This window comes from Saccostrea cucullata, unplaced genomic scaffold, assembly GCF_032062105.1.
Source record: "Saccostrea cucullata isolate Sc308-1 unplaced genomic scaffold, CSIRO_AGI_Scuc_v1 ctg10084, whole genome shotgun sequence".
NCBI classification, from domain to species: domain Eukaryota; kingdom Metazoa; phylum Mollusca; class Bivalvia; order Ostreida; family Ostreidae; genus Saccostrea; species Saccostrea cuccullata.
The window spans coordinates 1-23180 of NW_026924248.1; the positions used below are offsets into that span (position 1 = coordinate 1).

Sequence of the window (23180 nt, forward strand, 5' to 3'; positions counted from 1 at the left end):
TATTCCAATTTTGGGCTTGCATGTAGTAAAATACAAAATTTTTAGAAAGAGAAAGTTTAAAAGATTGCATAAACTTCATTTTTAAAATAAGGCTTCATATCTACCATTGTTATACTATTGTTTTACCCCTGATGGCAGGTCACTGGAACCTAGTGTTTAGATGCAGCTTACAAATTGAGTAGTGGGGGTTTGACTCTTCCCACTGGCACAACTTTTATGCATTCTTAGTCATGGTGTTTAGTCCAATATGCCATTTGTTTTTGTTAAGAAGTACTTCTGTTTATGTATGAAAGACGTCTTCAAACAGATGACAAAATATACATTTTCTGTGATGATTCACTGTATTCAACTATAATAAAAAGAAAAGAATACATTTTTCTATTTTAATCTTTGCAATTAATAATCAAAAGACAAGACAATAATTAATTTAAGTACTTTATTGATCCCTCTGGTTTATATAATCTTTATATTTGTTTGTAACACTTGTCTCTCCCCCGCAGGAGTATACAGTTAAACAGCAGCGGTAGATCAGGTGTAGTAAACAATAAAACTTACCTGGTAAACAAGGTCAAATACTGTATATAAAACAAAACATAGACATTGGTCAGGTGTACAGTATAATCATAATAATACTCAGGTAAGATATATCAGACATAAAGGCAAAACATCTATAAATCATACAATTTACAACCTAGGTATGTATGATGTTTCCCACACTGAAAAGTATTAACAAAAAGTATTTAAAAAATACCTAAAAAGGCCCGCATATAAAAAAGTTTTTTAATCATTCTACACTGTAATCCCATTCAACAGTATGCATACAGTAGCCACACACAGTGTCATTAAAAATGTTAGATTTTATACATAAAAAATAAATTTATTGATGCTATTAAATACCCCTTGGTAATATTATACTTCAATGTAAATTAGTTGAATCTGAATGGTCAAGAAAAATTTATTAAAAAACACTATTACCAGCTGAATAATGAAGCCACGCCCTCCAGCATAGCAACAGTCAACATTGCCTGACGATGGGTGATATTCCAAAAAACAGCAACTGAGCAGAATTTATGCGCGCACTGTTCACTTCTATAAGTATTTGTATAAAACATTCAGTATAGTATAATAAATATAGCATGTAGATGATTGTAACATTGAAAATTTTCACCCCTCGAAAAACATTGCGCCTCGGTTGACAATGGTTTTCGAGGTGTGAAAATTTTCAATGTTACACTCAACTACATGCAATATTTATATAATATTTAATAGGAACCAGAAACAATCTATATCATTTTAAGCCCCATGTCCTTTACATGAAAAAAGAAGAATTAAATCATAAATTTGATTTTTATTTCTCATAACAATATTTTTAATGCCAGAAAGAGATGCTGGATATTTTTTCCGTTATTTCCTGATTATGACAATGAGCACACGGCGGGTGAAGAACTCGGTTTCATTTTTTGTGTGTACAATTTGCAGATCCTCTCGTGTCACCATTTCATCGAGGATTAAACCACCATAATACCCTGTCACTGTTATGTTTTGTAATTGTGTAAACTTTTTGTCCTAGAATACTTATCGTTATTTCCATATCCTTATTTAAACAATTTGCTCATAAAATATAAATAAATAAAACAAATATATAATAAATTCAACAAAAAAAATTATTTATAAAGACGTGAAGGAATGGAATAAATATTAGAATATAGTTTCAGACTACTTTCTGTTTATTTATTCACTTCCATATTATTGTGAACTAATTAATATGAGGACTTTCCAGGCATTAAGGTAAATCTTCGGTCTCAAGGCCTTTTTTAGCAATTTTTCTCATCAAGAGTTCCCGAGATAAATGTGATGTCTTTACGTTCTGGGTCAATCAAATAACACACTTAATTTTTGAATAAAGGTTATACGCTAACTCTTTAATTCTGTAAATAACGAAAAGAATATTAGCCATACATGAAACTTTAGACCCCTCTATATGCAGATATACTAAATGTATTTCGTCTCCGGAGACTACAAACTGTTGGAATTCCAATAAAGTGCTAACTGTGCTCCTAAAATATCAGAGGTTGCACGACCTGTTTTACATCGTGTACAGAAAAATTTATTTAAAAAAAACTACATCAGAAGAAAACACATGTCATGGCCTACAACCCAAAAGTCAGATATTCATGTATTTATCAATTAAAAAATAATGCAGCATATGATGTTAACTGATTTATCCCAGTGGACTTGAAACAAAAGACACACTTATTCTGCCATATCTGCTTCATATTTGTATGTTTTACTGACTACAATGACAAATACAAACGATTAACTAAATTGATTGACAAGCGAGATCACTTTAACTACTTCAAGCAACTTTGAATATATTTATGTAGTACAATATTCCGCTATCATCTACACATGTTGAATATGTCACAACTAATTGTTAACAATATCTGAATACGACAAATTTTAAAATCAAGACAGGCTTTTCTTACATAAATATTGTTAGTAATCACAATCTATCACTAAGTCAAATGTAAAATGTTGACATACTGTTTTTCATTCGAATTTTTACGCCATGTATTGTTTTATACTAAATTTCCACTCCTCCGATTATGGCAACATACATACGGCGGGTGCCGGTGCTTGTCTAGTAGGGAAGCTTTCTCCTCCATGGCACGTGATCCCGATCTTCGATGTTTTAGTGACCCTTGTCTACTCAGTTTCAAATTAAAATTTGTATGTTTTAAATGGTTTTAATTTGACATTTATAACTCTTCGTTATCTTGAAATTTCATTATAAACTACGACGATAAACTCTTACATAATGGCAATAGACACTTAAAACAAAATCTAAAAAATTAAAACACTCAAACAATAATGTAACTATACTTCCTACATCAATCAATGGACGGACATTTCCCTGTATAAATTGATTTTTGTTTATACTTTGATTTGATGCAGCTGGCGCATTACCTTGATACGCTCTCTACCTTAAGTATGCTCAAAATGGATTCCATTAGAACTTCACAAATGTAAGTTTTAGATTTTGTTGATAATTTTTAACTTAGGAAAGCTTTCAAAATGTTTTGGAAAATGCTGTTTTGTCATTTTAAAGTATTCTTAAAATATATACATGTATTTTTTTTACAGTTGTGTTTGCTAAATATATAGAAATGAAACCAATATGGTGGTCTATTGTTTTTTTACTTTATGTTTTAAAATTACCTCTGTATAATGTATCTGAATGCACGATACAGTGTTAAAAATGTTAACTTTTTGTAACAACTCTCGTAATTTGAATGATTAAAATTTTTCTTTAAACAAATCAACACTTAATAAAGTTGTCAAGTAACATTTCCATATATTTCATTTCACGCAAAATTGTCTAGAGATTTTCCGTTTGCCTGATCATGACAAGTACAAGGTCAGATGGGATGCTCACTCCTCCATGATACCTGATCCCACCTCAGATATTTTTAGAGGCCCCTGTTTATGAATTTTTAAATAATTTTTTGAGCTCGATATATTCTTCGTTATATTCATTTTTTTATTCTTTGAAATTTGAATGATATTAAGTTGAAAACAAATGATTGATGTAAATAGTTCTTTTTATTAAGAAAAAGAGGATGAAATTGCACTGCATATAAGATATATAAATAGATTTATCTATGATAATTTTAAGTTAAAGACTTAAGTCACATACTGTGTTAGATTGATATATATTGAATTTGTCTTTCGTCATTTCAAGTAAAACAGCCATTCAGGATGTATCAGAGTCAGTGTTTGTGGGACTTTGTTGTAAACTGGGGACCTCACAACTGGTGGCCATGAGGAGAGATGTGGTGGACATCAGTGAGATAATGGAAAACCAAATGATCAGTGGAAAGTGCAGTATGATGTTGAGTGGAAGTCGCAGAGAAGGATTTAGACTGAAAGAATCAGATATGGACATTATGATATGGTCAAATAATCACCGTGTGATCTGGGAATTATCACAGTCTCAGTATTACAACACATACAGACAAACACTGATGCTCTGTGACTGTTCTGATAGTCCACCAGGTTTTACTTTGATATATTTACTGTCACCAAGCTGGGACAGAAGAATCCAGAAAGCGTGTGTTAGAATGAATAACAGATATTATGTATCTAGTTCTGAATACAGACAAATTATGTGTTCTGCATTTCCACTTAATGCATCCCAACATGGACCCTGTGCCAGTGGAATGTTTGGAACAACAGAGTATGATTATGCCAACTGTTTTGTCAGTGACTTTTGGCCTCCATCTGCCTCCCCATGGATAAACAGATGTCACTAATGGCCCCATCGTCATGTTGTTGATGAAGTAGTGAAAAATGGATGTCACTTTGTAGCAATTGGACATAAGCTAGGACATCATGAAGACCACGAATGGAGAATTTCTTTCTCTCTGGCAGAACAAAAACTTGTGTATGCAATGAATCATTGTCAATTCTTAACCTATGGCTTACTTAAATTGTTCTTAACAGAAATAATTAACAATGGAGTAGGTAATGATGATAAATTGCTGTCTTCCTATCACATGAAGACAGCAGTTTTCTGGGTGATTCAACAAAATGCAATACCTCACTGGTCTCCACAAAATCTCCTGGAGTGTTTCTGGGTCTGTTTTAAACTCATCCTCAAATGGGTGTATGAGGGGGTCTGTCCTAACTTTTTCATTCCAGACAACAACATGTTTCTGAGCAAAATTCATGGCGGAAAACAACATCAACTATTTATTAGACTGTATAGATTGTATGAGAAGGGTTTAGCATTCCTGCTACAAAGTCCCTCCATTAAGTCAGATATAGAAGAAGTCCTTCAAAACCCGAAAATCATCATCTGTACAGATGAACCAAGTCTTATTTCTGAAGCTGAATTTGATGTATACTTATTTAAAGAAATACATGACAGGGAAACAATCCAAACATTAAATCCACAAAAATGCATCGCCTGTCTACATTCATTAGAAGTTTTAGAACAGATGATAGAGTCACCCTTCCCCTCACAGTACAGCATTCTTATGCTACAGAAACTTACAGCTTCTGTCTTTCAGAGCCTTGCTTTCAAATTACACATCGAAACCTGTACACAGAAAAACAAATTGAGGTATAATGCTGACAAAATCTCCGTTTCCATACTAAAACTAGCTTCCAAGTTTGGTTTTATTAGTGATATGATGTACCTAGCCATGTATTATTACATGACACTTAGATACATAAAAGCTTTATCTATTATTCAGAAGATCAAGGACAAGTTGACACAGCCTTATGTGATGTGTAGGAATCTAGATGTAGAGATGTATATTGAGGCTGTAGGGGGACAGTCTTGGTCTACAAAGATCAGACAGGCTGTAGCATGGAATATCAACCTTTTTAATAAAATCAATTACATCAGCGAGTTGATACCAGAACAATGGTCTAGTCTACAGATGAAATTGCAGTTTTTAGCTATCCCACCCTTTATAATGTTACACATGCTAGAGATCTTGTGCTGCAGATCTGTAGACACAATGCAAGCACAAACAGCTCTAGATGATCTACAGACCCTAGTTCACTATGATCACAGCCATATTTTAGATACACGTCTCAGAGACATATCATGGCAGATTCTGGGGATCTGTCAACAGGTGACAGGGAACCTCCAGGCTGCTCTATACTCATACCGACAATCTCATAGACAAGAACACTACAGTAATATAAACACAGCTACAATTATCAGAATTATTATATTGTTGTACAGACTTTATTTCAGTTAATTGTTGTTTGTAAACTTATTTATATGAATAATATATAATATGGCAGATTCTGTGGATCTGTCAGACAGGAAATCTCCAGTCTGCTTTATACTCATTCCAACAACCTCTCAGACAAGAACCACACCACAAAATACAAATAGCTACACAAATGAGAATACGGGAAATTTGTCAATGGAATCTCTAAATGTGGAATAAATAAATAATTTATAGAAAGAGAAAGTACAAAAAATTGCACCAACTCCATTCTTAAAATAAAGTTCCATATCTACTAATGTTATACAATTGTTTTACCCCTGTTGATAGGTCACTGGAACCTAGTGTGTAGACGCAGCTTATAAATTGAGTGATGGGGGTTTGATTCTTCCCCCTGGCACAACTTTTATGCATTCTTAGTCATGGTGTTTAGTCCAATATGCCATTTGTTTTTGTTAAGAAATACTTCTGTTTATGTCAGATATCTTCAAACAGATGAAAAAATGAAAAAAAATAGACATTTTCTGTAATGATTCATTGTAATCTACTATAATAAAATGGAAAAAAAAATGCATTTTTCTATTTTAATCTTTGCAATTAATAATCAAAAGACAAGACGAGATTTAATTTAAGTACTTTATTGATCCCTCTGGTTTTATATAATCTTTATATTTGTTTGTAACACTTGTCTCTCCCCGCAGGAGTATACAGGTAAACAGCAGCGGTAGATCAGGTGTAGTAAACAATAAAACTTACCTGGTAAACAAGGTCAAATACTGTATATAAAACAAAACATAGACCATGGTCAGGTGTACAGTATAATCATAATAATACTCAGGTAAGATATATCAGACATAAAGGCAAAACATCTATAAATTATACAATTTACGACCTAGGTATGTACGATGTTACCCATACTGAAAAATATTAGCAAGTCTATAAAAAATAAAACCTATAAATTCCCACATACAAAAACAGTTTTTTAGGCAACCCAATCCAAATCCACCTTGTGCATACAATAGCCACATGAAATGTCATTAAGCATGTTAAATATGTAAATACATAAAAAATAAATTTATCAATGAAATTAAATAATATTTGCTTATAATTAACAACCACTGAATAACAGTAATTTCAACCTTTAGTGGAGGGAAAACGTTTTATATAAAAGTGATTTTTTTTAAATTAATATTTTTCATAAGAATATCTATCACGGTAGAAGAAAAATAATGTCAATTTATACAATTTGCTCAAAAATATAAACATATAAAGATATAAAATATATTCAACAAAAAAGAAATTATTTATAAAGACATTGGTCCCTGCAGGAAGAGACGACTAAAATTACACTTTGTGGTTTATAGATGGAGGAGGTCCCCTACTTCCTGTTGTGGGATGATGTCACTTCCTGTTATTCTTTAACAGACAGGTAATACTCGGCCAGGACTTTCCAGGCCTTAGGCGCCATGAATCCATCGGGAGGGTCCTGGCCTTCCCTGGCAAGCTTTCTCATACGAGTTCCCGATATAAAATCATAGTCCTCCTTACGTTCAGGGTTAAAGAAATCCATCTGTTTTAGTTTAGTGTTATATGCTGCCACTCTGAAGGGAACAATTTCTAACTGCATTAACCCTGGTGCCATCGTGAAAACCATAGGCACCCCCGTGTAATTCTGTAAATAATGAAAAGATAAGTATCCCCTCTATACTATAAACTCAACCTCGTATCCGGAAACTACAAACTGTTGGAATTCCAATGCGAGCTAATTGTGCTCCCTTATTTGCCGACCTGTTTTTACATTCGTATGAAGCAGAATTTATTCAAAAACTTCTACATCAGAAGAAGAAAACACATGTCATGGCCTTCAACCAAACAGTCAGATATATCGATGATTTATTTATCAATTAGCAATAGTTTGCATTATATGTCAACTCCCCAGTAGACTTGAATTAAAAGACACCACTGATTCTTCCATATCGGCTTCATATTTGGATGTTTTACTGACTACAGACGACAAAGGCCAACTAAAAACTAAATTGTATGACAAGCGAGATGCCTTTAACTTTTCTAACGTCAACTTTCCTTATATTTATGTGGTACAATATTCCGCTATCATCTACATATGTTGTACATGTATATGTCTCCCAACTAATTCCCTACTCAAGATCATGACTTTAACTTTTCTAACGCCAACTTTCCTTATTTATTTAGTACAATATTCCGATATCATCTACATATGTTGTACATGTATACTAGTATGTCTTCCAACTAATTCGCTATTCAAGATCATGCTCTGAATACAAGTTTTAAAATCAATAAGTATTGTTAGTAAACACAATCTATCATTAAGTCAAATGTTGACTTACTGTTTTTCATTCAAACTTTTACGCCATGCATTGTTTTATACTTAATTCCCATTCCTCCGATCATGGCAACATGCATACGACGGGTGTGATTGTTTGGTAGGGAAGCTTTCTCCTCCACGGCACGTGATCCCATCTCTGATGTTTTAGTGATCCTTGTTTTTCTCAGTTTCAAATTTGTATTGTTTTAATTTATTTCAATTTGACATTTATACTAGTAACTGTTCGTTATCTTCTAATTTCATAAACTACGACGAAAAACTCGTACATAATGGCAATAGACACTTAAAACAAAATCTAAAAAAATTAAAACACTCAAACAATAATGTAACTATACTTCCTACATCAATCAATTGACGAACATTTCCCTGTATAAATTGATTTTTGTTTATACTTTGATTTGATGCAGCTGGCGCATTAACTTGATACTCTCTCTACCTTAAGTTTGCTCAAAATGGATTCCATTAGAACTTCAGAAATGTAAGTTTTAGATTTTGTTGATAATTTCTAACTTAGAAAGTCTTTCAAAATGTTTTGGAAAATGCTGTTTTGTCATTTTAAAGTATTCTTAAATATATACATGTATTTTGTTACAGTTCTGTTTGTTATATATTTAGAAATGAAACCAATATGGTGGTCTATTGTTTTTTACTTAATGTTCTAAAATTACCCCTGTATAATGTATCGGAATGAACGATACAGTGTTAAAGATAACAACTTTTGTAACAACTCTGGTAATTCGAATGATTGCATTTAACTTTAAGAAGATAACGAAGCTCAAAAGTACTTTTGAAATTTACATAAACGGGGACTCTAAAAATAACAGAGGTGGGATCAGGTGCCATGGGGGAGGGAGCATCCCCTCTGACCTTATACTTCTTGTCATGATCAGGCAAGCGGAAAATTTCTAGATATTTTAGTGTGAAATGAAATATATGGACATATTACTTGACAACTTTGTTAAGTTTTCATTTGTTTAATCTTCTTTTTTTTATTCTTCGAAATTTGAATGATATTAAGTTGAAAACAAATGGTTGATGTAAATAATTCTTTTTATTAATAAGATGAAATTACACTGCATATTGGAGAAAATATAAATAGATTTATCTATGATAATTTTACTTTAATTACTAAAGTGACAAACTGTATTAGATTTATATTGAATTTGCCTTTCGTTATTTCCAGTATGACAGCCATTCAGAATATATCAAAGTCAGTGTTTGTAGGATTGTGTCGTAAAGTGGGGACCTCACAACATGTGGCCATGAGGAGAGATCTTATGGACGTCAGTGGAATGATACAACATCAAATAATAAGTGGAGAGTGCAGTATGTTAAGTGGAAGTCGCAGAGAAGGATTTAGACTGAAAGAATCAGATATGGACATTATGATATGGCCAAATAATCATCGTGTGATCTGGGAATTATCACAGTCTCAGTATTACAACACAAACAGACAGACACTGATCCTCTGTGACCGTTCTGATAGTCCACCAGGATTTACTTTGTTATATCTACTGTCACCAAGTGTTAAAATGAATTATAAATATTATATTTCTAGTTCTCAATACAGACAAATCACGTGTTCTGCATTTCCACTTAACACATCCCAACATGGACCCTGTGCCAGTGGAATGTTTGGAACAACAGAGTATGATTATGCCAACTGTTTTGTCAGTGCCTTTTGGCCTCCATCTGCCTCCTCATGGATAGACAGATGTCACTCATGGCCCGAGCCTCATGTTGTTGATGATATAGTAAAAAATGGATGTCACTTTGTAGCAATTGGACATAAGCTAGGAAGTCATGAAGACCATGAATGGAGAATTTCTTTCTCTCTGGCAGAACAAAAACTAGTGTATGCAATGAATCACTGTCAATTCTTAACCTATGGCTTATTTAAATTGTTCTTAACAGAAATAATTAACAATGGAGTAGGTGATGATGATAAATTACTGTGTTCCTATCACATGAAGACAGCAGTTTTCTGGGTTATTCAACAAAATATAATACCTCAATGGTGTCCACAAAATCTCCTGGAGTGTTTCTGGGTCTGTTTTAAACTCATCCTCAAATGGGTGTATGAGGGGATCTGTCCTAACTTTTTCATTCCAGACAACAACATGTTTCTGAGTAAAATTCATGGCGACAAACAACATCAACTATTTATTAGACTGTATAGATTGTATGAGAAGGGTTTAGCATTCCTGCTACACAGTCCCTCCATTAAGTCAGATATAGAAGAAGTCCTTCAAAACCCGAGACTCATCATTTGTACAGATGAACAAAGTCTGACTTCTGAAGCTGAATTTGATGTATGCTTATTTAAAGAAATACATGACAGGGACACACTCCACTCATTAAATCTACAAAATTTCATCACCTGTCTACATTCAATAGAACAGATGATAGGCGCGTATATAGGGTCACCCTTCCCCACACAGTACAGCATTCTTATGTTACAGAAACTTACAGCTTCTGTCCTTCAGAATCTTGCTTTCAAATTACACATCAAAACCTGTACACAGAAAAATAAATTGAGGTATAATGCTGACAAAATCTCCATTCACATGCTGAAACTAGCTTCCAAGTTTGGTTTTATTAGTGATATGATGTACATAGCCATGTATTATTACAAGAAACTTAGATACATGGAAGCTTTATCTGTTATTAAGATAATGAAGATCAAATTAGCACAGCCATATGTGATGTGTAGGAATTTAGGTGTAGAGATGTATACAGATGCTATAGGGGGACAGTCCTGGCCCACAAAGATGAGGCATGCTTTTGCATGGGATATCAACCTTTATAGTAAAATCCATTACATCAGTGAGTTGATACCAGAACAATGGTCTAGTCTACAGAAGAAATTGCAGTTTTTAGCTATCCCACCCTTTATACTGTTACACATGCTAGAGATCTTGTGCTACCGACATGTTGACACAGAAAGAGTTCAAATAGCTCTTCATGAACTACAGACCCTAGTTCACTATGATCACAGCTATATTCTAGATATACGTCTCAGGGACATATCATGGCAGATTCTGGGGATCTGTCAACAGGTGACAGGGAACCTCCAGGCTGCTCTATACTCATACAGACAATCTCTCAGACAAGAACACTACAGTAATATAAACACAGCTACAATTATCAGAATTATTATATTGTTGTACAGACTTTATTTCAGTCAATTGTTGTTTGTAAACTTATTTATATGAATAATATATAATATGGCAGATTCTGGGGATCTGTCAACAGGAAATCTCCAGTCTGCTCTATACTCATACCAACAATCTCTCAGACAAGAACCACACAACAAAATACAAATAGCTATACATATGAGAATACAGGACATTTGTCAATGGAATCTCAAAATGGGTAGAATAAATGAAATATAATAATGTGTTTATTTTCACATGTTACCATTTATAATCTATAAGATGAGATGTGGTTATTAATTCCAATTTTGGGCCCAGTAAAAGACAAAATTTATAGAAAGAGAAAGTTCAAAAGATTGCACCAACTCCATTCTTAAAATAAAGTTCCATATCTACCATTGTTACACTATTGTTTTACCCGTTGGCAGCTCACTGGAACCTAGTGTTTAGATGCTTACAAATTGAGTTGTGGGGGTTTGATTTCATCCCCCTGGCACAACTTTTATGCATTCTTTGTCATGGTGTTTAGTCCAATATGCCATTTGTTTTTGTTAAGAAATACTTCTGTTTATGTACGTACGACATCTTCAAAAAGACGACAAAATAAACATTTCTGTGATGATTCACTATATTCAACTATAATAAAAAGAAAAGAATACATTTTTCTATTTTAATCTTTGCAATTAATAATCAAAAGACAAGACAATAATTAATTTAAGTACTTTATTGATCCCTCTGGTTTATATAATCTTTATATATGTTTGTAACACTTATCTCTCCCAGTATACAGTTAAACAGCAGCCGTAGATCCGGTGTAGTAAACAATAAAAATTACCTGGTAAACAAGGTCAAATACTGTACATAACACAAAACACAGACATTGGTCAGGTATTCAGTATAATCATAATAATACTCAGGTATTATATATCAGACAAAAAAGGCAAAACACTTATAAATCATACAATTTACAACCTAGGCATGTATGATGTTTCCCACACTGAAAAATGACAAGTCTAAAAAAATTCCTAAAAAGCCCATGTACAAAAAAAGTTTTTAAATCAACCCAATCCCATTCAACCTTATGTATGCAGTAGCCACATGCAGTGTCATTAAACATGTTAAATATGTATATTTTATACCTAAAAAATAAATTTATCAATGCTACTAAATAATATTTGCTTACAATTAATAACCATTGAATAACAGTAATAACTATCCAACATTCAGTAAAGGAAAAAAGTAAAATTTATCATAAAAGTGATTTTTTTTTAAAAATTAATATTTTTCATAATAATATATTTTTTGGTATAAGAAAGATAATGTAAATTCAAATAATTTGCTCATAAAATATAAATAAATAAAAAATATATAATAAATTCAACAAAAAAAATAATTATTTATAAAGACATTGGTCCCTGCAGGAAGAAACGACTAAAATTACAATTAGTGGTCCCTACTTCCTGTTGTGGGATGATGTCACTTCCTGTTATTCTTTAACAGACTGATAATACTCGGCCAGGACTTTCCAGGCCTTAGCAGCCATGAATCCGTCGGGAGGGTTCTGGCCTTCCCTAGCCAGCTTTCTCATACGAGTCCCCGATATAAAATCATAGTCCTCCTTACGTTCTGGGTTAAAGAAATCCATCTGTTTTAGTTTAGTGTTATATGCTGCCACTCTGAAGGGAACAATTTCTAATTGTGTTAACCCTGGTGCCATCGTCAAAACCTGTGAAGAAAATAAGAAAAATCTGTTAACTGACATCCAGTAGTTTATAGTAAAAAACTAAAAGGTATTTGGGGAAAGGCCGGAAAAAAAATCCTATTCCATGTAACTGAACACAAGTTTCTTAGAAAATATAGTAGCTGCATATATACTGTAGACGTACTTTTTTCCACAGGGTTATAATTCCATGGAATCTCAATTTCTGTTACATTCGCGGGTAGAAAATTACGCGGATTTTCTAGATTGTCCCTATATGCCTTACATTTATATTAAGTACGCTTGGACAAATTTCCGCAGAAAATGTATGACCACATACATAGCGTAAATTAATACCACACGGAAAAAAGTACTTCTAAAGTATACTGTAAATCAACTTTTATTTGTGTTTGAAAATACATTGAGTTTTGTAACTTTCTTTTTCTTGCAAATATTTCTCACTGAAAAGCATCATTTTTATTAGGTATTAAATTAAATGTTTCCTAAATCATGAAAAATAATCAGTGAAGTTGAGGTTTTCAGAGAAAAACTGGTAAATCATATATGTATATTGAAACAGGGATTAACAAAATTTGACTTTTAATTAATCTCACCTTTGCCCCATGTGTATGATCAAATAGATCTCTTGTACCATCAGGGTGAGGCATGCCAGCAGGGTCACGCCCCACTATGTAGAAGTTAGCCCCAGTTGACATCCTGGCTTTAGCATGCCACTGTACCTGGTCAAAAAATCAGAACTTTGATCAAATTTGGTAAGTTCTATAACTTCAATCATTAGAAGTACTGCTGTACTTCTAAATACCTCAAGAACTTCATATTCATACAAGTGCCTGTAGGCTCAAATATTCACAGATTCTGATAATTTCAGTGTATTTTATGTACCTCTGTTGGCCCTGCGTACATCATTGGAGATGGGAAGATGGCTAGGACTGTAGAGTCTGGATCTAGGACTTTCTCGTCTAGTATAGCTTTGTGTTGCTTCATGCGTGTAGGTAATGGCGCATCATCATCCTTTGTCCACCCACCTGTAAGGCATCACAAAGACTTAAAGACACTGAATAATGGACCACAGATACTCTTAATCAGAGAGGGACAATGTGATTTCTATAGGACTTGTTCAAGCAAAGCTCTAATAAACATTATTTACAATGTTGAAAATCTCTATTAAAACAACTGAAATGACTGTACCCAGTGTAATATCACTTTACCTAGATAAATATGGACTTACCCAGTGGATGTAGGAGCTTTTCTCTAACAGCCTATGTTAAGTGATAGATATGGACTTACCTAATGGGTGTAGGAGTAGCACAGGCTTGCTGTACCCTTTCTCTAACAGTCTACGTTTTGTGTCGGCCATCAGTAAGGCGTGACCATTGTGTATAGGATTGCGTAGTTGGAAAGCAAATACTGCATCAGCCTGTAAAGTAAAATGTTTTTTTAGCTCAACATGTCTGACTCTTTCAAAAAAAAATTGCTTCATACTTCTTTCAAGTAATAGTATAACACTGTTATGAGTTAAGACGTACCCCTAGTTCTCTGAACTTGTTGCGTAGCTCCATTGGGGTGAGTCTGTATTCGTCCAGTCCATCATTCCATCTTATTCTCTCTATCACAGCCAGGTCCCCGCCAACAAGCCAGTCTCCACTCTCATAGATCATCTGTACACAACATGTATACAAAAATTACAAATAGGAACCATAAGGAACTTATCTGTACACAACAAGTGGTAGACATTAAGATAAATATTATCTGTACACATCAAGCAGTTAATAATCAGTAAATATAATTTGTAAAATTTCCTCTTCATGGAGTTACTTTTATAAAGTGACCTTCAGCTGACCTTGACATATGGGTGACCTCTGTGACTGGTGCCAAACTGTCTACAGCAGCGCTCCTCTTTGTTGTGGGGATAAAACTCGGGATTACGCAAGATGGCCACACTGTTGCCCTCATATTTCAGAGTTAAGGCGGCACATCCGTCTAGCTTCTCTTTATCCTCCGTACACACAGGCAAAACGATCGGGATCGACTGGTTGGTCACTCCACCTAATACAGGAAGATAATGGTAATATAGTGTTAAAGTAAATTTCTGGACTGTACCACTTTACAATAGTTATGCTCTTGACCGACACTTTAAATAAAATCTAAATCAACTTTATATTAATTACTTCCTAAAAATTTCACAGGAAAGATGACCTTTCTCATTAAATCTCTGTAAATTAGTTTTTACTCTCATTGTTTGTTTGTGGTTTTATTGTGACATACCATCCAACAAACAGCCAAAGTGTTGACTCTGTAGATACTCTCTCTCCCTCATAAAGCCACTAAGGGGGGTGGCCCAGCCCTCCGATAGAACCTGGGTCCATTCCAAATCCAGCTGAAACAGTAAAGTATACAGTATATATGAAATATCAATAGACTACAATGCATCTCCTGTAATACATAAAAGAATATTAAAGGGGTCATTTAATAATTTAAGTCCTAGTTGATGTAGATTTGACTCCATTATTGTTGATCTGACCCCCCTACCTTGTTGATATTGAGGGCTGGTAGTTGCTCCGCCTCTGCCCTGGTGACCTCGATCCGATTTTCCGGGACAAACAACTCCCTGACGGTCTGTACAGCTCCTGTTGGTACCACCTCCTACAAAATTAATCAAATTCATTGTCTTAATAAGGCAGTGAAAGACATGAAATTCAGTCATGATTGGCTAGGAAATTTTAATATATCTGTCTTAGAATAACAGTACAATATATTATTTTAATTACTGTAGATCACTAAATTTTTGCAACACCTTATTTTCGCGAGATAGTCATTGACTCTTTATTAGCGAGACATAATTTTCACGAATTGTTGTTTTTCCTCTATATAATCTTAAGGAATACTCTTAAACGTGAGAATTAAATTTTCGCAAGCTCATTGTCTCGCGTAATTGCGCGAAAATTAAGTTCTCGCGAATAAAACGTGATTTACAGTATTGCTTTTAAAAATTTCGTTAAAGTTTTAAAGCAATACATCATCTTTGCCGTCTGTGATATCAGTGTAAGGGGCTTAGGGGTAGGGATGCTGAGGTCATTTGACGTCCAATGGTTCTAACCTAGACCTGGAGTTTTGAGTCTTGTACACTACTCACTATATCCACAAGATGTGGAGTTTTGATTTTTATAATCTACTCACTATATCCACAAGATGTGGAGTTTTGATTTTTATAAACTACTCACTATATCCAAAGATGTGGAGTTTTGAGTCTTGTAAACTACTCACTATATCCACAAGATGTGGAGTTTTGATTTTTATAAACTACTCACTATATCCACAAGATGTGGAGTTTTGAGTCTTGTAAACTACTCACTATATCCACAAGATGTGGAGTTTTGATTTTTATAAACTACTCACTATATCCACGAGATGAGACACAATGTTCTGTACACACTCATCCACTGTCTCTTTGCCGGCCTTCAGAACCACCTCAGGATTATCTGGGCCCTCATAGGCTTGATCTACTCCGGTAAACCCTACAACACAGAGTGAGATATGTCAGGGAGAGAGAAAGAGAGAGATTTTCTGTGTAAGACTTTTGAAAGTTTTTAGTGCTTTGTACATAACTAAAATCTTTATAAACTGCTGTATATAGGTATATATTTGACCTTTGATCTCGCCGGCTCTCGCTCGCTTGTACAATCCCTTCACATCACGTTGTTCACAGACCTCGATTGGCGTGTCTACAAAACACTCCACAAACTTCAGTCCCGCGGCCTCGTGGAGTTCTCGGGCACGCTCACGATCCTATAAAATAAGTCATTAAGATTTCTCATAGATTGGAAATATTTTGGCACTTCATATATACCTTAAACATCTTTAATATGATAAACGCTAGTCTAAAATATCATCATGATCATACAGTGATAATTTTGAGAAAATTTATAAATCCATGATATTTCTCTAAATAAGTGGTCTATTCTCTTCTTTTGGAAAACCAGTCAAGTCAACCTAACACACCTTAAAGTCAACCTAACACACCTTAAACTAGATATGAACCTGTTTCCCATATTATGTTTGTGTTTTTAAATCGTTAACATCTCTTTTCCCTATGTATAGGAGTCCTATCCTGCTCAACATAGTGCTGCTTGATAGTTTGGTGCTCCACATTACCGCTCAATGTCACCATTTTTAACAATGTCTGATTAGTCACCTACCAGTGAAACCGGAGGGGACTATACATGTAGGATTCAGCTGAGTCTGTCTGTCTGTCAACCTGTCCCTGTCAGCCTGTCCCACTTGGTTTTCCGCTTTTTTTTTTCTAAATGCTTGAAGACATTGAGCTGATTTTTGGTATGTGAGTGTATCTTGAAGAGTTACAGATCAAGTTTGAATTTCATTTGGCGTCATTGATTTTTGACAGAATTAGGGCATTTTTAATTTTTTATAATTGGGATTACAAACGGGTTTGCGATGCACTATATTAATGTTGCAAATGAGCTTGTATCTTAAAGAGAAAAGAGAATCTGGTAGGGGACATGTTTTGCTTATGCAATACTCTCAGAATGCTTGTTGAAAGTGCTTTGGCACATATTGTCATATATTTGTCATTGATGATGTCCAATACATGAATTTTTAAACACGAGTACTTGTTCACCAAATTATAGAGCATTTATGTAGGTAAAGTTTGTGACACCATCTTTCCGTATAACTGATAACAAAACTTTATTGACAAGGCTATTTGTAGAAGACAAAGAATTGTTGTGCACTGACTACTGATAATTAACACCATTTAAATGCCATCTTTAAATGCATATGACATCACAGGCCTATAATATTTTGTCAAAATAACAAAAAGGTCATTTTCCAACAGCATGCAAAAAATTGTTCATTTTGAGATTGAATAGTACAGTTGTATTTGAAATATTTAAAAAGTTCAAATTTTTCTGGGACAACCTTCGTAAATGTAGGTCATAAAACATATCAGATATTCTTTTGATAATGTGTTTTATCAAACTGTTTTACAAACTTCCATTAGAATTTCTCTTTTTATTATCCTGAGCTACCAGGACAGGTTCTGTATCTAAGCATTCAATTACAGTGGACCTTCAGATATCCGGACCCCAGATATCCAGATGCTTCAGTATCCGGACGCTTTTTCATTGGGACAGAATTTTTAATTGTTATATTGTTTTGTTTAACTGGTGATTCAGGTATCCGGACGCTTCACATATCCGGACAAATTGACTAGGAACCAAAGCTTCTGGATAAATGAGGCTCCACTGTAGTATAAAATAAATTTTTAAGCTTGACAATAACTGTGTGGTAACACGATTAAAACAGTTGTGACCATGTGTTCTCCCTCCTTAGTATTCCACTTACTATAAAACACTGCAATTTGAACAAGTTGAGCATGACAACTAAAAAATTTTAGGCTTTGATAATAAGACAAGTAGAAAATATTTGACAGATAACTTTTAAATCAGCTGAGTTCCATAACGTATAATTATCAGCACTACCAGGTCTACATGCTGTATCTGAACTAGGGTAGAGGATCTGGTGTCTGTGACTCACTGCCCTAAATTAGTAATTACATGTACTTTATAAAATAACTGAACTATTACATCAATATATGTATACTTAGAAGCCACAGCTTGTTATAGTCAATCCCCATGCTACAATGCCCTTTTCAAAAAAAAAGAAACCAGTAAACAGATACACAAGCTATATAGTCTTCAAAGAATTTTATAAGCACCCTCATACCATAATATGATTAATCATTTCTCACCATTAGATGTTAAGAACCACTTGAAACATTCATGATAAAAGTTATTCTTGTAGCTCTATTTCTTGGAAAACAAACAATTTAAATTATCCTCAAAAGAAACAAAAGATCTTCCTTGTCTTCTTCTCGTATTAGATAGTTTTTTTCCCTATTCATCAAATAAATTATTTGGTAACAAATATATTTTTTCTCAATGAAACCTTCATGAACAGCTTTACACTTATTTGTTTAATAAACAATCCACGGGTATTAGTAATGCTGAATGGGTCCTCAATAAACCAGTGCTTGACAACACATGATTAAGTACAATCTACTACATGTACAAACCACTGCCAGTGCTAACACTTGACACTAGATGACCTACCTTTTTAAAGGGGCTGATGAAGGCAGTGATACACACGATGCCACCATCAGCGAACAGTTTGGCGACCTCAGAGATTCGGCGGATGTTTTCCTCGCGATCCTCAGGGGTGAAGCCCAGGTTCTTGTTGAGCCCGGTCCTGATGTTGTCCCCGTCCAGACTGTAGGCAGGAATCCCCTGACTGACCAGGTACTCCTCCAGGGCAAACGAAATTGTGGTCTTCCCTGCCCCCGACAGACCTGTCAGCCATATTGTACACCCCCGGAATCCTTTCTTGGCTCCCAGGACCTTCCCTCGCTTGTCCCTCGTGACATGGTGTTTCTGGAATGCCACATTTGTGGCCCTTTGTACAGCCTAAAATAGAAAGTGTATCTTGTTTAATCATGTACCCTTCAGAGCCTCTGTACAGCCTAGAATAGAAAGTGTATCTTGTTTAATCATGTACCCTTCATAGCCTCTGTATAGCCTAAAATAGAAAGTGTATCATGTTGAATCATGTACTTTCATAGCCTCTGTATAGCCTAAAATAGAAAGTGTATCATGTTGAATCATGTACTTTCATAGCCTCTGTACAGCCTAAAATAGAAAGTGTATCTTGTTTAATCATGTACCCTTCATAGCCTCTGTACAGCCTAAAATAGAAAGTATATCTTGTTTAATCATGTACCCTTCAGAGCCTCTGTATAGCCTAAAATAGAAAGTGTATCATGTTGAATCATGTACTTTCATAGCCTCTGTACAGCCTAAAATAGAAAGTGTATCTTGTTTAATCATGTACCCTTCATAGCCTCTGTACAGCCTAAAATAGAAAGTATATCTTGTTGAATCATGTACCCTTCATAGCCTCTGAGCCTAAAATAGAAAGTGTATCATGTTGAATCATGTACCCTTCAAAGCCTCTGTACAGCCTAAAATAGAAAGTGTATTATGTTGAATCATGTACCCATAGCCTCTGTACAGCCTAAAATAGAAAGTATATCTTGTTTAATCATGTTGAGCCTCTGTATTGTCTGAATGAGTCTGTGTATGACCTAAAATTTGAAAGGTAAAGTGCACAATTAATCATACCCTTCAACTATAATTCTCAAGGAGAGTTTTATATTTTAAGCTTTTGAAGTGTACTGTCCTAAAGAGATATTACAGAGGTTGTGGATTTACACAGACTCTCAACAAATGATCTGGATGCTGATCCTGCTTGAGCTCAATACAAAATAAACACAGTCTCTATCCTAATTCATCTACCACACTTTTTACTTTAAATACATCATACAACTTTATGACCTGAAGGTGAACTGTAAAAAAAAGATGAAATCCAACCCCAAGCCTGTACTGAAATGATCAACCTTTCATTAGGAAAGAAAACATTCCAAAAACAAACATATAAACCTGTAGACCCCCCTTACATTAAAAGAGGTCAATTAAATTAAAACTTAAGTTAATCATATGAGGCTGTAAAGAGAGGGATTCAACTGAACTCTTATTACAAAGTGTACTTTAGCTAGGTAGTCTCTTAGAGAACTTTAGAACTTCTCCTGTAGTGAAGCAATACCCTGAAATCAATACACACGTTATACATTAAAAAGAATGTTTAATGGATTCCGAACATTACTGAGTTCTTCAGATAAACTACATCTGTAGCCTTCCCTTCTAACGTACAAAAAAAACAAATTAAGTTTAACTATTTCTGTGAATTTTTAAGTGTTTCCTCATTAATAGGTAAAAAATTAAATGGTTAAAACTCAGAAATCCTACAGACTCCTAAAAGCAATTTAATAAAACTTGTAAAGGTGAGAAATAAAGGTGTATTGATTTTTTTCTGAGATAGACTTACGCTGTGAGAAATTTTCTCCGACATTGTCAGACAGATCTATCCTACACTGAATGAACTTCAAGGAATGCCACGAATACAATTTTACATCCACACTTAAACAAGCTGTCAAGTGAAAGAAAAAATCGGAGGTACGAAGAGTTCTGTGGGAGATCTATGACCTCGATTTACACATGGCTAAATGTTTATACTCTGTACTATATATACATAGGAGAGAAGGAGTATACTGAAATGGCCTGTTACGCTTTGATGACTCTTAATTAGTCATCTAGACTGTGCATATTTGCATTGCACCTAACACTGAAAAAAATTGGTATCATTTATCAGTCAATGTATAAATTTTAAATTGAGATTCCCCATGGGTGAAACAAAAATTATAATGGATTGAGGGAAGGGGCTAAATGTGAAATGACTAGATTGACCACAGAACTTTCAATTTCTGGAGTGAATACCAAGATTTTGACTGACATTTATAAGGGGGTCAAAAAAGGTCAAGGTCCTGATTTGCTCAGTATTAAGTATATATATCTATAGTTACCTATATAGGTATAGTTGTGTGAGATAATATTTGATACATCCCCCCCTGCTCTACTGATGTGTAAAATAAATTGTTATCAACATAAGATAATCAATTAGGTTATCCTAGTAAATATCCTAGTACATAGACGTTAATGCTCTCACAGTCCAGACCAAATTCATATAAGTAAATAAATTTATCATAAAATATCCCCCCCCCCATAAAAAAAATCATATGGTTTGTGGCATGATCATATCAATTAGGACCCCTCACTTAGCTGGCCTGATAATCATCCCTAACAGACTCAATTCTTCTTTCATTATTGACAATTTTAAACTCGAGACAAGTGTCAATACATTAAGAAGGTGTACTGTAGAAGTTCTCTTTTCCTAATGATATTAATTTATGCTATAAACGACATTAAACGTGGTCACAAATTTTCTGTGAAAACATTTAAGGCATATAAAGGCAATATAAGAATTCTGTCTGTGTTAAATTTTCCATATATGCATTGTACAGAAATTGAGATTTCTCAGAATTATGGCCCTATGGGGGAAAACAAAACGTTTACAAATTATTACAAATTTTACATTCTGTACATGTACCACTAACTAAAGGTAAATGTCATCCAAATTAGCCTGCTATTAGAATATAATGAAGAGCAAAGGTCATCCTAATCAGATTTAAACACATTTCATGAACTTAATCAAATATCAGGTAAATATCTGAAAAGCTGAGAAAAGCAAAAAAATTGATTAAAACACGCCTTCAGTGTTTTCATATGAATGTCACCCACAATTGAGCTTAATAAAGCTTAATAAAGGAGCCAAATTGATGAATCTGGTGACACGTATGTAGAGAAACGTCCTTTAATCCATAAATGGATTTTGCTCCATATTCTGTGCAGTAAATACATAACCAGATGTATATTTTTTTTAAAAACAAGATATTATATTAGAAAAGATAAATACTAAGTTAACAAAGAAATAAATGAAGGACTTACATTAAACCTGCGGAAATCCATGCTGGAGGAATGTTTTTGTAGCTTTGATGAAGTTTTTATGGTCTAACTAGATAGTTATGTTGTTTTTTGACAGATTTGCTTGGTATTTATACCTGAAGACAATTATTCAGAACATCTCTGTTAATATCAGAGTAAACAGTCTAATTCCTCCCCTGTTACATCATTAATGTAACCTAAATCATACTATGAGGTCACACCAGGAGTTACAATATGGTTAAGTGAAAAATTCTAGTCAGTCATTTTTTTAATCTTTGAAAATTTTTGTCTTTGCAGTGCAGGGTCAAAGAGCTGCATTGCATTTACATGACTAAATTAATAAACATGTTAAAGCTAATTAAAATTGAGATCAAATTAAAGGATTGTATAACTGTAATCTGAACTTTCTGTCAAACTTGCATCATTTCTAGGTGTAGGGTCTGGGCCTGTCATACTTTGACAAATGAGGAAACATTAAAGCACAGTGTCAGGTCTGTAAGTCACCCTGAATCAACAACAACATGCAGGCTACACTTAAAGCTAGTCCCGCTAATCAGTAAAATATGATTGATGAATGTGATTGTTAAAAAATAAATAGAAAGTCAAAGATTCGAAACATTTGAAGAAGACCACAAAATACTTTTTTTATCAATTAATTTAAAACTAAGCAAGATTTAATTTCCCATTTATTAATTTTACCAATGTGTTATATTGGAAGTAAAA

At 34.0% G+C, this 23180-nt stretch overlaps 3 protein-coding genes across 4 annotated transcripts; 2 read left to right on the forward strand and 1 right to left on the reverse strand.

The window, feature by feature from the left end:
- The first annotated feature begins 3000 nt into the window (after positions 1-3000).
- Positions 3001-5969, forward strand: LOC134266035 (uncharacterized). The gene is given in 3 exon segments (XM_062748265.1): positions 3001-3026; positions 3743-5709; positions 5821-5969. Coding segments are annotated over 3 exon segments (2142 nt in total).
- Positions 5970-9296: 3327 nt separating this feature from the next.
- LOC134266033 (uncharacterized) lies at positions 9297-11501 on the forward strand. The gene has a single exon (XM_062748261.1). The coding sequence runs from the start codon at positions 9297-9299 to the stop codon at positions 11325-11327; it is 2031 nt and encodes a 676-aa protein (XP_062604245.1). The 3' UTR covers positions 11328-11501.
- A 475-nt stretch (positions 11502-11976) lies between these two features.
- LOC134266034 (bifunctional 3'-phosphoadenosine 5'-phosphosulfate synthase-like) lies at positions 11977-22576 on the reverse strand. Of its 2 annotated transcripts, none has more exons than XM_062748264.1 (12): positions 22461-22576; positions 19116-19466; positions 16635-16773; positions 16384-16502; positions 15517-15630; positions 15253-15364; positions 14828-15033; positions 14514-14645; positions 14275-14404; positions 13870-14012; positions 13581-13706; positions 11977-12993 (listed from the first exon to the last, which is right to left on the reverse strand). In XM_062748264.1, the coding sequence occupies exons 1-12, from the start codon at positions 22479-22481 to the stop codon at positions 12754-12756; spliced, it is 1833 nt and encodes a 610-aa protein (XP_062604248.1). In that variant the 5' UTR covers positions 22482-22576; the 3' UTR covers positions 11977-12753. The 2 variants fall into 2 exon arrangements, with proteins under 2 accessions (XP_062604248.1, XP_062604247.1); XM_062748263.1 differs by lacking the exon at positions 22461-22576 and adding an exon at positions 20944-21121.
- Between the last annotated feature and the right edge of the window lie 604 nt (positions 22577-23180).

Excerpts from the sequence above, each read along its gene's own strand:
- LOC134266033 (XM_062748261.1), top strand. The coding sequence starts at position 9,297 with ATGACAGCCATTCAGAATATATCAAAGTCAGTGTTTGTAGGATTGTGT.
- LOC134266034 (XM_062748263.1), bottom strand. The coding sequence starts at position 20,967 with ATGTCGGAGAAAATTTCTCACAGC. Across the intron at positions 15,365-15,516 it reads CAGCCCTCAATATCAACAAG|CTGGATTTGGAATGGACCCA; the intron begins GTAGGGGGGTCA and ends TTACTGTTTCAG. Across the intron at positions 13,707-13,869 it reads TGTACGCAGGGCCAACAGAG|GTACAGTGGCATGCTAAAGC; the intron begins GTACATAAAATA and ends TTTTTTGACCAG.